At 44.6% G+C, this 17,417-nt stretch overlaps 1 protein-coding gene across 5 annotated transcripts in view; it reads left to right on the top strand.

The window, feature by feature from the left end:
• The first annotated feature begins 931 nt into the window (after window positions 1-931).
• vps13c (vacuolar protein sorting 13 homolog C) overlaps window positions 932-17,417 on the top strand; it is a 100,683-nt gene continuing 84,197 nt past the window's right edge. For 3 of the 5 annotated variants that reach the window (XM_076736196.1, XM_076736221.1, XM_076736230.1), the window contains exons 1-6: window positions 945-1,143; window positions 2,900-2,943; window positions 3,719-3,761; window positions 5,501-5,596; window positions 14,256-14,357; window positions 15,248-15,310. In XM_076736196.1, the coding sequence (XP_076592311.1) occupies window positions 1,044-1,143; window positions 2,900-2,943; window positions 3,719-3,761; window positions 5,501-5,596; window positions 14,256-14,357; window positions 15,248-15,310 (448 nt within the window). In that variant the 5' untranslated portion in view covers window positions 945-1,043. Of the gene's footprint in view, window positions 1,144-2,899; window positions 2,944-3,718; window positions 3,762-5,500; window positions 5,597-6,408; window positions 6,442-14,255; window positions 14,358-15,247; window positions 15,311-17,417 lie in introns of all 5 variants that reach the window. The other 2 variants (XM_076736204.1, XM_076736212.1) reach the window with 2 other exon arrangements.

Here is a 17,417-nt window from a genome sequence, read left to right on the forward strand (position 1 = left end):
CGACCTCCTGATTGGCAGACGACCACTCTACCTCCTGAGCCACAGCCATCTGTACTGCATGTTGATGTTTACTCACTGTGGTGGTCCTTCTACTGCACTATAATCCACTTTTCTCCTTCATGTCCGACTAAGACATGTCACTAACTTGGCTTCCTCCCCGGAGTCTCTGTGCTTTGTCGTCTCACAAGTTCTCGTGGACAGTGGCTGAACCTGGATTGTGGATTTGTCTCCTGCTGTGGACCTGCCTGACATCCACTGCAACTGACATCCACTGCAACTGCTACTACTATGAGTCATATTTCCATTATTATTACATACATAGTGCTGTATTACCTATTCTATCTGTTACTAATATATACATATATCACATACATAAATATAAATAGTATATGTATATACTATGCTATATGTACTACAGATAGTTAAGAGTCTATTATCAGAACTGTCACTGTTACTGTGATTGCACTTCTGTCTGTCTGTCTCTGTCTGTCTCTCCGTCTCTTTCTACACTGTAGTATTAGTGCTTAAGTACTGTGTCTGAAAAACTCAGTTTCACTTGTCTGTAAATGAAAGAAATATTATATAAGACATTTCCAATACTTTAATGAAATATCTTATTTATCATGTGTGCAGTTCTTTTTAGTATTTATGTAACATGTAGCACATATTCTGAGTACTTTTGGGAGATCTAAGCTCATATTGTGGAATATGTTTACAGGACCTTTATGTAATGTAGTATTATTACACTGCTGTTTATTATGTGAGGACTTCATTCACCACAGAGACACCGAGTTCGTGTTTTTCACCATAAAGCAGGAAACATTTAATGACTCACAGTCACCTGACTGACACACACACACACACACACACACACACACACACACACACACACACACACACAAAGCACAGGCAGCACTAACCGATAAAACGCACCAGTCGATCTTAGGGAGATGAGTCGATCCTCGAGTTGTCTCATCGTTTGAACCGGAAATCAGGTGAAGGCTGACGACCCTACTGCAGGGTCCAACCCAGAGCTGTCAGTTATGGTCTTCGAGTCTCTGGTCAGTGACCTGCTCAACAGGTTCATCGGAGACTACGTGGAGAATCTGGACAAGTCCCAACTCAAGATCGGGATCTGGGGAGGTGAGCTCAGTAGCTAGCTTGAAGCTACCACGACGACACACGGAGAGAGGCCGGACTCCGTTCAAAAATATCACATTTTAAAAGTCCCTGCTTTCTAAAAAAATATCTAATCACACAGTAGAACATCTCTGAACTCGTCTTGTTAAACAACATGTTCTACCTTTAAGTCGGCAGTAGTACAGTCCACCATTCAGCTTTTTATCAGGTGAAATTTGAGCTTTGGTCAAAGCTTCGCCTGCTGCACTCTTGTGGTCATGATTATGACGTTAATTAGCGATTGTTGGTACCTTATGATTGTTGTTGTTGTTGTTGTTGTTGTTGTTGTTGTTGTTGTTGTTATGACTATGCCGAATTGGAGAGCGACCAAAATGCCGCGGTCATGAGTTTTCGTGTTTAAATTTCAGCTCAGCCACATTAGATAATCGGTGTTCCACCGAGGTGTGGTCGTTAATCTCACCGCCAGTCATCGCGTAAACAAACAAATAAAATAAGGGACTTTTAAACACACTTTGACCCTGAACGCAACCTCACAGCAACCAGGCGAAGAGCTTCTATGGCAGCAGGACACTGGCAGTAACAAACTGAGTCAACTGTCATTGACTCTGACCGTGTTCTGCTGCCACAGCAGGAGAAGTATGCGCAGGTGAGACAGTCCCATGTCCTATAGGTCCTCATGGACAGATATTACTAATCAGAATAAACCGATCAGATATTGATCAGTATGAACTGTAGCTCTGGACCATGTTGGGCTGCAGCTAACATTATTTGATGTTTCTCCTTTTCCTGATGATGTGATTAATCATTCAGTGTTGGCTGGAAACAAACAAGTTTAGACTTTTCATTGAAAAAGTGACTGAAATTGTTAAATTGTATGTCGATGGTTGGTGTTGCTCCATATGAAGTGTGGAAATAAGGATAATGTGTGTTTAGTCCTGGACATGTCGACATGATCTTCATCAGAGTTCACCTGGGGCCCTCATGACATCTCTGGAACGTCCTCATGCCTGTTCACATCTCTCTGTCACACCTGGTAGTCAAACAAACATACCTGAGAAACAAAACGCCTCACCCACAGGTTGCACCAATCAGCTGACAGCTCTGAGCTGCTGTGTGTTCATGAGAGAAAGTAAACTGAAGGTGTTCAGACCAGATGGAGACCACCATGTCCTGATCACTTTAATCACTATTTACTAGACCAATCAATACAGTAACTCTACTGATTATTATGAATCTGACATTATCAGTGTGGAATATCACCTTTACTTTAGTTACCTGCTGACCATTAACCTACTGATTATTAACCTGATCATTAACCTTTTATCAAAGGTAAAAGAAGTAAAGGTTTGGGCTCCCTGCATGGCCAGGGTTCAGTAAGAGCCCTCTGTCAACTATCACAGCTCCTAAAGGCTTTTTGTATCCAGCTGAAAGTCTTTCAGGTCTTTTTTGGGGGATTTTCACTCGTTGTTCCTCAGAAGGCTTCTAGTTCAGAGTGAGTCTTGGGTCGTCTTACATGTTCTGCTCTTTGGAGGTTTGTCCACAGAAGCATGCATAATTATAACAAATGAGGGCTAAAATGGAGGCCCCCTGAAGGCCCCTACCGTCTCATGGTGAGAGGGGTTGGTCATGATTGGCGAACATCCTCCTGTCACTCACCTCCGTGACATTATACTGATGATTTTATACACCTAAAACACAAGTACAGACACAAGATCAAAGCAGGATTGTTAGTTAGTGTCTCTCTTCTGTGTCTCTGCAGGAAATGTCGTACTGGAGAACCTGAAAGTGAAGGAAAATGCTCTGGTAAGTCTGAAGCCCCGCCTTCCCTCTCTGATGTCATCATCCACAGTTGTTCCCTCCCTGAGACGTCACCAGACATGGATGTGTGTTACAGTAGCTGGACATCAGACTAAAAGATGGCGTCGACTCGCTTGAATCAAAACTTCAGGCAGAGCGAATGAATGGCTTTCTAGCTTCCTGGTTAGCTGTTACATTGTGTGTCCCACTGCACGTGCTCAGTAGTGTTTGCCTCGCTGGTCCACAGACTTCACAGAAGGACATCACGCACATAAAAATGTCTTCTGTAGATAAATATAAAACCTTCATGGATTAAAAATTCAGAACACAAACAGTATTAACTGTTAAAAAACTGCTAACAGCTGCACACATGGCTCTTTGTAGGTGACGTTCAGTTGTGAAAAGTCTGGTCTGGGTTTTAACAAATCTTTTTGGTGAGTTTTATGTGTTTATTAGTGAGTTGACAGGAAATAAGATATAACTTTATTGATTCCACGTCGGGGAAATTAAGATGTTACAGCAAGAAAAAGGAGATGAAGAAAAAGAACAAATAGACAATAAAAAGGGACACACAATATATATATATATATAGTTTAAAACCAAAGACTCAACTGAGACAGACAGAAGCCAGAAGGACATCAAAGACAGCAGAGGCTGGATGTGGAGGTTTTGATCAACAAATGGCTTAAATGATTATCAACACAGTTCTGATTAATTTTCTGCTAATGAATGTTATTAATTGTTTCAGCTGGAATAAGGACAGTTTCTGTTTGTGTTTCAGAGTGAGTTCGATGTTCCATTCAGAGTGAAGGCCGGACAGATTGGTGAGTTCTGACTTGGTGTTAGTTTGGATCCTCGTTAGCCTTCCTGGAGTCACACTGATGATACAAATCTCACAGTTACACAATAGCATGACGGCACAGCACACGTGATATACACACAGAAAACTTACAGAAAACAGTAAACTTTGGTGTACAGGTACTGAACGGACAGGATTCATTTAACTGAAGTGTGTGCTCAGCAGGTTCTGTGTCAGTGATGTTTTAAACTTATGGCTTCATCTCAGGACTGAATTCATTCATTTATTGCTCAGTTCTAGACTACATGTTGGAGGTAAAATCTTCCCAAGGCAGCTGGACAAATACAATATTTATACAAAATATATGGAGCATTGTTGTCCTGATACTTGTGGTAAAACTAGTTGTGTAGACAGAGGTCTGCTTTTAAAGAGAGATCTTTTCCACAGTCAAGAACCAACCAGCTGGTTTCCTACAGTTGAGGACATAATGTGGTTAAACCTGCTGTCAGCTGATCCATCAGTGGTCTGTTGAACAGTTGTTTCAGGAGTTAATTGGATCAGCAGATAAAGTTCTGCTAGCAGAAACTGCTTCAACAGACTTTACAAATGAGCTGACATAAGAAGTCCTGAAGGTAAACAGCTTGCTGGAACATGTGGTCTGTCCTGTCTAACTGTTCACAAGGTTCACATCGAAGTTTGAGTGTCCGATTTCTCTCATGTCCTAACTTAAAGTGAGCTTGAAGCCATGACAATGTCTCTAAAGGTGTGGATGGACATTAGGACTGTATCTGTGACTTATGGAGCCCAGCTGGACCCAGTCTTCCAGTCTGAGTCATTTGGGCCATTTGGAAAAGCAGTCCATGGTTGGCGTGGGAGCTGTCTCTGCTGATGCTGCATGTCCTTCTTAGACCTTGATGGCAGTTAGGTAACTTTAGTCTCAAGATTTAGTTTTTTACTGAGCTACAGATCTAAAAACTTCTTTTCCAGAGTAAGTCGACCTGACCTGTGTATGCTCTGAGGACACTTTGATCTAGAATGGACATGCTTCGTTGCTGTAGTGGCATCTTCAGGGTTAGGGTTAGGCTCTTCACTATGACCAACTCTTCAAATGTAAATTACAAACGTTGGTCACTTGTTTCGCTCAGATACAATGAAGAAGTATTTTTCAGTGAACTCATCCCTAAGAACACATTTTTGCTGTGACCTTCTTTTTCTTTACTCTGCTAGTTTTTAACACTTCACTTTGACACCCTGATTCCTCCATCTGAAAACAAGCTTGCTAAGTTTTGGTTATGTGCCTGACAGATGACAGGTGACAGTCCAGGTAAGTTTTATTACAGGTCCAGTCCAGATTAAACTGTTTTTCAATCCAGATTTGGAGTCTGACTTTTTAGCGTGTGGGCTTTAAATACTTCCTCCTCAACACAGTTTAGGTAGCTTGTACATAATAATGATGATGATAATAATGAGGGTGTTTTTTATACCACTTCATAACAAGGTCACAAATTACAACAAGCTTTACAAAAAGGCAAACATAAAGTAAAGAGAGTGAATTGTTGTATAGACCTGGGCTATGAAGAGCTGGACAGATGGTTTTAAACCAAAATGACAGTCAGTAAGGACATTACAATGGGAGAAAAACAATCCAGAACACTTTACAAAGGTTAAAAGAGGACATAAATCACTGGAAAAGAGAGATGAACATAACTGACCTGATAAACTAACGTCACAGGGCTGCTGTGGATTTCCTGTTTGTGTTTTCAGGGAAGCTGACGTTGAAGATTCCCTGGAAGAATCTCTACAGTGATGCTGTGGTGGCCACGTTGGACGGTCTGTACCTGCTGGTTGTTCCTGGAGCCAGTAAGTCACAGTTTAGTCCTTCTGTATGTCCGTCACGTCTTCGGACAGCAGACTTTACTGATCATGATACACCAGCATTAGTATTCAGGTGAAGAAAGAAAGAAAATCAATGAGAGAACTTCAGTCTCTCCATCACCAGATCAGCCAATCAAATTTCAGACTGCTCATCTCTGTCAGGTGACCATTTTCTTATACAAGGAATGTTTCAGAATGAACCCACATTAGTCTGTTTGTGTTTATTCTGAAAGGCGGGATCAGGAAGCTCTGGAGAATGGCCTAACCCTAACCTTAATATTTCTCATTGGCGAGGAGCCAGTTCTCATTATATTCCAGCAAAATAACAGATCAAAAACAGGTCTCATGTGAATAATGACGCCATTGTAAGAATAAATAAATCGATGCATTCTGTTCTACGTTCTCAGGGGGCAGCACACAGCTGCTTCAGGCTCAGCAGGTCTTCATTGCTGAGTGCTGCTGTCAGTTGACGGGGGCCATTGGTCCTGCCAGTTCAGTACGCATTGGGCAGCTGTGTGCTTATAGGCTCCTACTTTGTCCCCCGCTTTGGCAGCATGTGGTACAGCCAGCACAGCTCCAATCTCCACCTGTCTGAAAAACACACAGTCAGAGAGATTTACAGTACACCTGTCGAAGCATTGATCTGTTGATGATTGGCAGGTCTGACAGAGCATGTTCATATTGACTGACACGTGGAATTATTTATAATGGGGGAGGGTGTGTTCTCAGTTGTTGTGTGTGTGTGTGTGTGTGTGTGTGTGTGTGTGTGTGTGTGTGTGTTTGTTTGTGTGTTCCAGCTCAATCTAAGATGAAAACTTGTCCATTTAACGGTAAGATGCCGAGGTTCAGAGGTGGTGGTTGAAATTCAGAAAGCGCTGTGTCTTCTGTGCTACCTGTTGGGGCTGCACGACATCCATATGATGAAAACAATGTGTTCTGTCTTACGAGAAACGTACTGATCTCCTTCATAATAAAAGCCTTCGCTGTCATAACCCTGCAGTAGGAGAGCTTTTACTGTGAAGAAGCTGCAGCCTGACATACACTTGAGTTAGCACTGAATGCTAAGTGTTTACACATGAAGATTTTGGTCTAATCTGAACACTTTGTAACATTTTACCAGAGGTCAGGAGCTATTTCTTACAATGAAACAGCAGTGAGATATCGGCATAATGATATTTGATATTACAACCTTTTACAACGTAGAAAGTCAGTGGATTAACAGTAAAACCACATCGTGCAGCCCTGCCTTCAACTCTGTCTTCTACCTCTCATTCTGTGCAACCTTTTTTAATTCAGAGCTGTGATGGTTTCATGTAGACTTAGCTGGTTACTGGTCACCACAGTCTGATCCTGGGAATTTCTGATAGGATTTACTGGTCTGTGGAACAGCTTTGTCTTGAAATCATAATTCTTTAGAAACATGCCAAACAATAGCTGGGTGGAGGCTTGCTAACAGCCTTTGAGAACTGGGAACAAATTCAAAGTCATGTATGATTTGTAGGTAGTGGCTCGTTTTGAGGGTTATGCAGCCACTGTTCCTATGGTGGCAAGTTTACATGCATGAGACTATAACTGACCACATAACCAAATCTTAGACTGACTTAATGAACAGTTTCATCATATTGACAGTATCAGGTGAAGTAGTATGTAGCACTGCAGGCAAATGATCACCTGTAGTTTGGACATGATTTCATTCACTTACTGTCCATGTATTGAGCAATGAAGGCGCTTCGGAACCATCCATTCTGGAAAAGTTGCAGTGCTGGCAGAGGTCAAGCTCAGCTAACAAGCTAGCATATGAAAACATAGCTAAGCTAGCTTTCCTTTCTTGCAGATATCGTGGATGCAGCACAAGCTTGTCCAAGTCCAAGTTTAACAGGCTGCTTTGTAACTTTGCAAACGGACAAACCTCCTCCTCTGTTGAGGGATGGTCTATCTATTTTCATGAAAATAGCCTCTTTACTCCTCTTTCAAACCACTTGTCCAAATTATGGACATCCTTCTCCAATGAGTGTCCCTTATCTTGGTGTTGGTGCTCTTCCTGGATCCACAAGCTTTAAACATATCCCTCAGATGTTTGTGTTCCTTCTCTTGAGCCTGGTCACTTGGTACACTATCAGCTTGGTGTTTCAGGCTTCTAATGGCTCCTGACTTGTGTTCCAGTGGGTGGTGAGAGTCAGAGAGTCACTATTGGTCTGTGTGGGGTTTCCTGTATACTCCAATATGGAGACTTCTGTCCTCTTCAGTGTGTACAGCAACCGTCCAAAAAGGCCATCTGGTCGTCCTGCCGTCCTCTCGTGTGAACTTGATGTTACTGTGCACTGAGTTGATGTGTCCTGTGAAGGTTTGCACTTCCTGGGTTTTGAATTTTTGTATGTGGGTACAAATTTGTATGTAGGTATGAGGATGTGTTTGTTACATCCACATTAAGTTCTGTATTAAAGGGATAGTTTGGGTTTTTTGAAATGGAGTTTTATTTATCCATAATCATTGTACAACTTCATTTCCAGAAAAGTTTTGACACTGTAAAATCTAAATAGAAACAGAATGTGTTGATCTGTAAAACACTGAAACTCCATATTCAATAAGAAAATGATATCCTCATTTAGAATCTGACATAGCAAATGTTTGAATGAAGTTAATCAGGCTCATGTTTCGCTCTCATTCGCTGCATCACCTCTTCTTTTAACATCACTGTCAGTGTTTGAACTGAGGAGACAAACTACCGTCATTCTGAAACAGGAGCCTTTCCTCCTTCTGGCGTCATGAACGGTTTCAGCTGCTCGACAGTTCAGACTCTCCTTCGTCATATTTCACGTTTCTTGATGCTCTAAACATTTTCAACGGTGACCATCTGGACTGCAGGCAGTCAGTTTACAGCCAGACTCTTTTTTAATGGAGCTGTGCTGCTGGAATACGAGCAGAATGCGCTTTGATATCATCTGGCGGAATAAGAAGACCGTTCCTGAAAGACGTCGTCAACTTGGAAGCATGTTGCTCCAAAACCTGAATATAGGATTCAGCATTAATGGAGCCGCGTCACAGATGTGCAGGTTAGCCATGTACACTAAGGCCCCCCCACCATCACAGATGCTGGCTTTGAACTGTGCGTCTCCTCTTCAGCCTAGAGGACGTGGCATCCACGATTTCCAAAAAGAATTTCAAACTGTGGCCTCAGACCTCAGAACCTTTTCCACCTCAGTCTATCTTAAATGAGCTCGGACCAGAGGAGGCGGCGGTGTTTCTGGATCTGGATTCTATTCGGTTTCTTCTTTGCATGGTGGAGTTTCAGCTTCATTTGTGGCTGCAGCGATGAACTGTGATCACAGACGATGGTTTTTGGAAGAGTTCCTGAGTCCATGCAGTGACGTCCACGACAGAAATCAGAATCAGAATCAGAATCAGAAAAAGCTTTATTGCCAAGAATGCTTTTACACATACGAGGAATTTTTTCTGGTGAAATTGGTGCATGACACATCTACTAAAATAAAATATGACACATCTACTAAAATAAGAGCATATAAAATAACAATTTAAATATATATACACAAGTCTGTTATTGTTAGAAACACAGTTCTGTTTTTCAGAAAGAAGTCCAAGTTGAGCGTTAATGTAACGCATAGAGTTATATTTATATCAGTCAGTGTGACAGAATGAGTCCGAGGTGGAATGTGAAGAGTGTCGGGGGGGTTCCGGGCCTTGTTGGTAAGGCTGACAGCAGACGGGAAAAAACTGTTCTTGTGGCGTGAGGTTTTGGTCCTGATGGACCGCAGCCTCCTGCCAGAGGGGAGTGGCTCAAAGAGTTTGTGTCCAGGGTGAGAGGGATCAGCCACAATCTTTTCTGCACGCCTCAGGGTCCTGGAGGCGTACAGGTCCTGAAGAGATGGTAGATTGCAGCCAATCACCTTCTCTGCAGACCGAATGACACGCTGCAGTCTGCCCTTGTCCTTGGCGGTGGCAGCAGCGTACCAGATGGTGATGGAGGAGGTGAGGATGGACTCAACGATGGCTGTGTAGAAGTGCACCATCATTGTCTTTGGCAGGCTGAATTTCTTCAGCTGCCGTAGGAAGTACATCCTCTGCTGTGCTTTCCTGATGAGGGAGCTGATGTTCGGCTCCCACTTGAGGTCCTGGGAGATGATAGTTCCCAGGAAGCGGAAAGACTCCACAGTGTCAATAGTGGAGTCACAGAGGGTGATGGGGGCTGGTGAGGCTGAGTTCTTCCTGTAGTCCACAACCATCTCCACTGTCTTTAGAGCATTTAGCTCCAGGTTGTTCTGATTGCACCAGGTCACCAGATGGTCAACCTCCCACCTGTAGGCGGACTCGTCGCCATCAGAGATGAGTCCGATGAGGGTGGTGTCGTCCGCAAACTTCAGGAGCTTGACAGACTGGTGACTGGAGGTGCAGCTGTTCGTGTACAGGGAGAAGAGCAGAGGAGAAAGAACACAGCCCTGGGGGGATCCGGTGCTGATGGTCTTAGCGTCGGAGAGGTGTTTCCCCAGCTTCACGCACTGTTTCCTGTCAGACAGGAAGTCTGTGATCCACCTGCAGGTGGAGTCAGGCACGCTCAGCTGGGAGAGCTTCTCCTGAAGCAGAGTTGGGACGATGGTGTTGAAGGCAGAGCTGAAATCCACAAACAGGATCCTGGCGTAGGTTCCTGCGGAGTCCAGGTGCTGGAGGATGAAGTGGAGGGCCAAGTTGACTGCATCGTCTACAGACCTGTTGGCTCTGTAGGCAAACTGCAGGGGGTCCAGGAGAGGGTCAGTGATGTCTCTGAGGTGTGAGAGCACAAGGCGCTCAAAGGACTTCATGACCACAGAGGTCAGGGCGACGGGTCTGAAGTCATTAAGTCCTGTGGTCCTTGGCTTCTTGGGAACAGGGATGATGGTTGAAGACTTGAAGCAGGCTGGCACGTGACATGTCTCCAGTGAGGTGTTAAAAATGTCTGTGAACACTGGGGACAGCTGATCAGCGCAGTGCTTCAAGGCAGATGGGGAGACAGAATCCGGTCCAGCTGCTTTCCGGGGGTTCTGTCTCCTGAAGAGTCTGTTGACGTCCCTTTCATGGATGGAAAGAGTCGTCACTGAGGTGGGTGGGGAGGGAGAGGGGGGGGCCTTTAAGGTGGGCATTGGTGGAGGTGACTGGAGCTGTAGCTGTTCAGAGGTGTCGTGGGGGATGGTTGCCGGACTGTCCCTTTGTCTTTCAAAGCGGCAGTAGAACTGGTTCAGGTCGTTGGCTAGGCGTCGATCGTTGATGGAGTGGGGGGCTTTAGGCTTGAAGTTAGTGATCTGCCTGAGCCCTTTCCAGACAGACGCAGAGTCGTTAGCTGAGAATTGGTGTTGGAGCTTCTCAGAGTACAGCCGTTTAGCCTCTTTCACCGCCTTGCTAAACTTGTACTTCGACTCTTTGTATCTGTCTTTGTCCCCACTCCTGAAGGCCTCTTCCTTTGCCAACCTTAGCTGCCTGAGTTGGGCTGTGAACCAGGGTTTGTCATTGTTGTAACTCACCCTGGTGCGTGATGGAACACAGCAGTCCTCACAGAAGCTGATGTAGGACGTCACAGTCTCCGTGTACTCATCCAGACTGTTGGTAGCAGTCCTGAACACATCCCAGTCAGTAGAGTCCAAACACGCCTGGAGATCCTCCACAGCCTCCCTGGTCCACTTCCTTGATGTCCTCACTACAGGTTTGCAGAGCTTTAGTTTCTGCCTGTACGCAGGAATCAGGTGCACCATGACGTGGTCAGAGTGGCCCAGTGCAGCACGGGGGACGGCGTGATAAGCATCCCTGACTGTGGTGTAACAGTGATCCAGAATGTTCTCCTCTCTGGTCGGGCATTTGATAAACTGTCTGTATTTAGGGAGTTCGTGGGTGAGGTTACCTTTGTTAAAGTCGCCAAGGACAATAACTAAGGAGTCCGGGTTGGTCCGCTCCACACGCAGTATCTGGTCCGCGAGCATACGCTGTGCGTCCTGCACGTTGGCTTGCGGTGGGATGTAAACGCCGACCAGTCACCAACACACCGAGGCAGCCGTCCGCGGCGCCATCTTGATCGCGATTTTTTCGGCTCTGCGTTGAAAACAGACTCGATTCTGAGGCCTGGAGATCGCGACCAGACTGTGTTGGTTTTCAGCCTCGTCCCTTGTGTACTAGATTTAGATTTATTTGTCCTTCCGCAAGGAACATTGTTTCCACCTTCCATACAGCCTCATCTTACACAGATACGTACATCAAACTGGACAGAAAACATTGGACAGAAACATACATGAGTCCCAGCACACACCCACAACCTCCACATTCTCAGACTTTACACACACAAACACACAAACTCACATCACAGTCTGGATGTTCTGTTCAGTTCTGTCATGGCAGAGGGGACAAAAGCCCCCCCATCTTTAGCTCAGACAGACTCCGCCTCTGTGGGAGGCTCTTTTTAGACCCAATCATGAGACTCACCTGTTGCCAGGTAACCTCATTCATGGTGACATGAATTGAGATTGAGCTGTTTTCTCTCAGCATTTCATAATTTGCTGAGTGAAATTCTTTTTTTGGCCCAACTTTTTAGAAACGTGTCGCCGCATCAAATGCAGAATGACAATGTCATTTTCAAAAACAAGGAAATTTCTCCGTTTCAGCATTTGATATGTCGTCTTTGTGCTATTTTCAATGTTTTGCATCCCAGCTTTTTTGGAAACTGGGTTGTACAGTGACTTTGAGTAAGTACAACCCCACTTCTAAAAATGCAAAGCATCCCTGTGGAGAGAGCATGGATGATATAGCGGCTTATGTTTGCCGTCGAAAAGGGCCGTCTGATTCAATTCAATTCAATTCAATATTCCTTTATTTGTCCCGCAAGGGGAAATTCCAGAATACAGCAGCATCAGTAGAGATTAATATAAGAAGTGCATGCAAATTAGAAACAAAATCAGTATATACAAAAAGAGTGAGGATTTTAAATAAAAATAAAAAGAAAGAAGTTGTAAGAAATTGTAGATAGTATTTAGTATTGTTATGTACATGTTTTATTACACAGCTTATTGCCCAGACTATTGCACTGATTACTTGGAGCAGTTTTTATTGTACAGTCTGACAGCTGCAGGGAGGAATGACCTGCGATACTGCTCCTTCACACACTTTGGATGTAGCATCCTGTCACTGATGGAGCTCCTCAGTGCAGTGAGTGTGTGTTGGAGGGGGTGGGAGTCATTGTCTGTCATGGAGGACAGCTTGGCTGTGCCAGCACCGTTCCCTGGGGGGCCCCCACACTGCAGAGGACAGTCCCTGACACACAGTCCCGTGTCCTCACATACTGTGGGCGGTTGGAAAGGTAGTCCACTATCCAGCACTCCTCATGAGAGTCACTGAATATATCCCACGCTGTTGTATCGAAGCAGTCCTTCAGAGCCTCTTCCGCCTCATCAGACCACCTCTTCATTGTGCGGGACACAGCTGGTTGCCTGTTAACAAGGGACTTGTATACAGGCAGGAGATGAACCAAGTTGTGATCAGCTCTTCCCAGAGGGGGGAGTGGTGATGATTCGTATGCCTCCTTGGTGTTGGCATAGAATAAGTCCAGTGTTTTATTGTCTCTGGTGGCACATGTGACATACTGGATGAATTTGGGCAGAGAGGAGGACAGAGAGGCCTGATTAAAATCCCCGGAGATCAGTAAGAGGGCCTGTGGTTTCTGAGTCTGCAGCCTGCTGATCACGGTGTTGATGACGTCACAAGCTGCATCGGCGTTAGCAGAGGGAGGAATATACACAGCCACCAGTATGACATGCGAGAACTCCCTCGGCAGATAGTATGGCCTCAAACTAACAGCCAACAGTTCAATGTCCGGGCAGCAGTGCTGCTCTTTAAAAGTGATGTGCCTGGAGTTACACCATCTATCATTCACAAACACTGCCAACCCTCCTCCTTTCCTCTTACCGCTCCTTTCTGTCCGGTCTGCCCGTATGAGTGAGAATCCCTCCAGCGCTACAGTCGCGTCTGTGTGCTGTGTTCCCAGCACACCCTTTTTGATGTACGATATATTCACCTGAAATCAGTCAGTTTATTTAATGTTTTTCCTCATCAGCTTCATTGATTTTTGTAAATATCTGCTTATTGTGAATCTGATACAGCAACACGTTTCACAGACTGAAAGATGTGGGACGCTCCAAAAACACCTGTTTGGAACATTCCACAGGTAAACAGTCTCATTGGTAACAGGTGAGAGGATCGTGATTGGGTATGAAAGGGGCGTCCTGGAAAGGCTCAGTTGTTCAATTGAAAGGTATTCAGAATCCATAATCATTAAAAGATTCAGAGAATCTGGAAAACATCAGGGTCAAGGCCAAAAACCAGCACTGATTGGCTGAACTGTCCCTTTAAGCATAATACTAAGCTGTTGGTTTGGTGATGAACTGCTACAAACAGCACAACAGAAAAAAGCTAAAATAGGCTGTTTATATGGCGTGGCTACAAGATTAGCACTAAGGCCAAGCACCATAATGCAGGAACACTGACAGGTCAGAATGACAGCTGTTTTTTTTTTTGTTCTTGCCATTCAGCCAACAGCCTGTGAATGCAGCATCCGACGGTGGAATATAGAACTTATTTGACATTATTCTGTCTTCGCTTTTGTTTCTTTTCATAGCCATAAAGTACGATGCAGCAAAGGAGGAGCGCTACCAGCAGGAGGTGAAGCAGAGAGAGCTTCAGCGCATCGAGGAGGCGCTACAGATGGCTGCATGCAGAGGTGAGACAGACTGACCTGTGACCTCTGACTTACACTGTTACACCTGAGCGCTCACCTGGCTTCTCACTGCTGCTGCCGTCTGTGTTTTTTGTCTCCTCTCTGATCTCTGCTGGTGTTTAATAGCTGAATTGAAGCATTTTGATGATTTGAACTCACAATCACCACACTGTTAAAACAAAGGTTACACAGTAATGAGTGGCTCCAGCTTCATTTCGTGTCGTGGCTCAGTCCAGTAGTGAGATGTTACTTGGAACCAGTCTGTCCCAGTTCAGAGTAAGCCTGTCAGAACTGGCCAAAGAAGATGTTCAATTATTTTTTCTAGAAAAAACACACCAGTTTGAACCATTCAGATTTCTGTTTCTGTGCGTTACATCCACCAGAGGGACCAATACAGACATACCGCTTGAATATTATCTCAACATAAATTCCAACAATCATCACTGACTCTGGTTTGGTGTGAATAAACTCAAAATTCATTGAATCAGGAGAGAGAGAGAGAGAGAGAGAGAGAGAGAGAGAGAGAGAGAGAGAGAGAGAGAGAGAGAGAGAAAACAGAGTAGAGATGAATGTTTTCACATGGGACTCTGCAGTTATTGTCTCTGGACATCATGAGCAGAGACGTCCAAACAGATTCTCCTGGTTAAAGGTTAAAGGTTAGTTTCCAGACGAACACCGTGGCAGAGCTGCTGTTTCACAGTCGAATGTTTCATTTGTTTTTGTTTTTTTAGAAGGAATAATTGAACATCAGTTTTGGCCAATTTTGAGAGCCCTAATCATAGATGAATGACTGCTTGGATGAATGAATGTATAGATGAATAAATGAATGAACATATAGATTAATGAATGTATTAACATGTTGGCTGTACTGTTCATGCTGCGTTTGCTGCCAGCGTCTCAAACTGGAGATCTTCTGTTCAGTCTGGAGAGTGTTGTTTACAAAGAGCCTCACAACGGTAACAAACAGTGTCTCTCTCTCACACACACACACACACACACACACACACACACACACACACACACTCATATAAACAGTGCAACATGCACACACACAGTCACACTCAACACCTTGGTACACAGTGACATCACACAGAACTATTGGTACACAGTGACATCACACTGGACCATTGGTACACAGTGACATCCAACTGGACCGTTGGTACACAGTGACATCCCACTGGACCGTTGGTACACAGTGACATCCCACTGGACCGTTGGCACACAGTGACATCACACTGGACCGTTGGTACACAGTGACATCTCACTGGACCGTTGGTACACAGTGACATCACCCTGGACCGTTGGTACACAGTGACATCACCCTGGACCGTTGGCACACAGTGACATCACACTGCACTGTTGGCACACAGTGATATCACACAGGACTGTTGGCATACAGTGACATCACACAGGACTGTTGTTATACAGTGACATCACACAGGACTGTTGTTATACAGTGACATCACACAGGACTGTCGTTATACAGTGACATCACACAGGACTGTCGGTATACAGTGACATCACACAGGACTGTCGGTATACAGTGACATCACACAGGACTGTTGTTATACAGTGACATCACACAGGACTGTCGGTATACAGTGACATCACACAGGACTGTTGTTATACAGTGACGTCACACAGGACTATCGGCACACAGTGACATCACACAGGACTGTTGTTATACAGTGACATCACACAGGACTGTCGTTATACTGTGACATCACACTGCACTGTCGGCACACAGTGACATCACACAGGACTGTTGTTATACAGTGACATCACACAGGACTGTTGTTATACAGTGACATCACACAGGACTGTTGTTATACAGTGACATCACACAGGACTGTCGGTATACAGTGACATCACACAGGACTGTCGGCACACAGTGACATCACACAGGACTGTCGTTATACAGTGACATCACACAGGACTGTTGTTATACAGTGACGTCACACAGGACTGTTGTTATACAGTGACGTCACACAGGACTGTCGGCACACAGTGACATCACACAGGGCTGTCGTTATACAGTGACATCACACAGGACTGTTGTTATACAGTGACATCACACAGGACTGTTGTTATACAGTGACATCACACAGGACTGTCAGCACACAGTGACATCACACAGGACTGTTGTTATACAGTGACATCACACAGGACTGTCGGTATACAGTGACATCACACAGGACTGTTGTTATACAGTGACGTCACACAGGACTGTCGGCACACAGTGACATCACACAGGACTGTCGTTATACAGTGACATCACACAGGACTGTTGTTATACAGTGACATCACACAGGACTGTCAGCACACAGTGACATCACACAGGACTGTTGGCATACAGTGACATCACACAGGACTGTTGTTATACAGTGACATCACACAGGACTGTCGGTATACAGTGACATCACACAGGACTGTCGGCACACAGTGACATCACACAGGACTGTCGTTATACAGTGACATCACACAGGACTGTTGTTATACAGTGACATCACACAGGACTGTTGTTATACAGTGACGTCACACAGGACTGTTGTTATACAGTGACATCACACAGGACTGTTGTTATGCAGTGACATCACACAGGACTGTTGTTATACAGTGACATCACACAGGACTGTCGGTATACAGTGACATCACACAGGACTGTTGTTATACAGTGACATCACACAGGACTGTTGTTATACAGTGACGTCACACAGGACTGTCGGTATACAGTGACATCACACAGGACTGTCGGTGTTCATTGATCTGGAGGTCCAGGTGTTTCCAGAGAACTACAGACTGCAGCTGAGGTGATCCAGCATGAAGCTGTGTGGGTGAATCCTGTAAATGATCCGCTGCAGTTTTCTTTTTGATGACAAACACTGTCAGATTTTTTACAATGGTCATGTAGGCAAATATGTTTTTAGTTTTTATCTTTCATCTGCGTGTTGAATCAGAAGTTTCTACCCACTGATTGGCTGTTCTCTCTCTCACCTCCACCTGCTTCCTCTGGACTCTTGACTTCAGTCAGATTGATGTATTTGAAGGTGCTGCTGGTTGAAA

This window comes from Chaetodon auriga, chromosome 1, assembly GCF_051107435.1.
Source record: "Chaetodon auriga isolate fChaAug3 chromosome 1, fChaAug3.hap1, whole genome shotgun sequence".
Classification (NCBI taxonomy): domain Eukaryota; kingdom Metazoa; phylum Chordata; class Actinopteri; order Chaetodontiformes; family Chaetodontidae; genus Chaetodon; species Chaetodon auriga.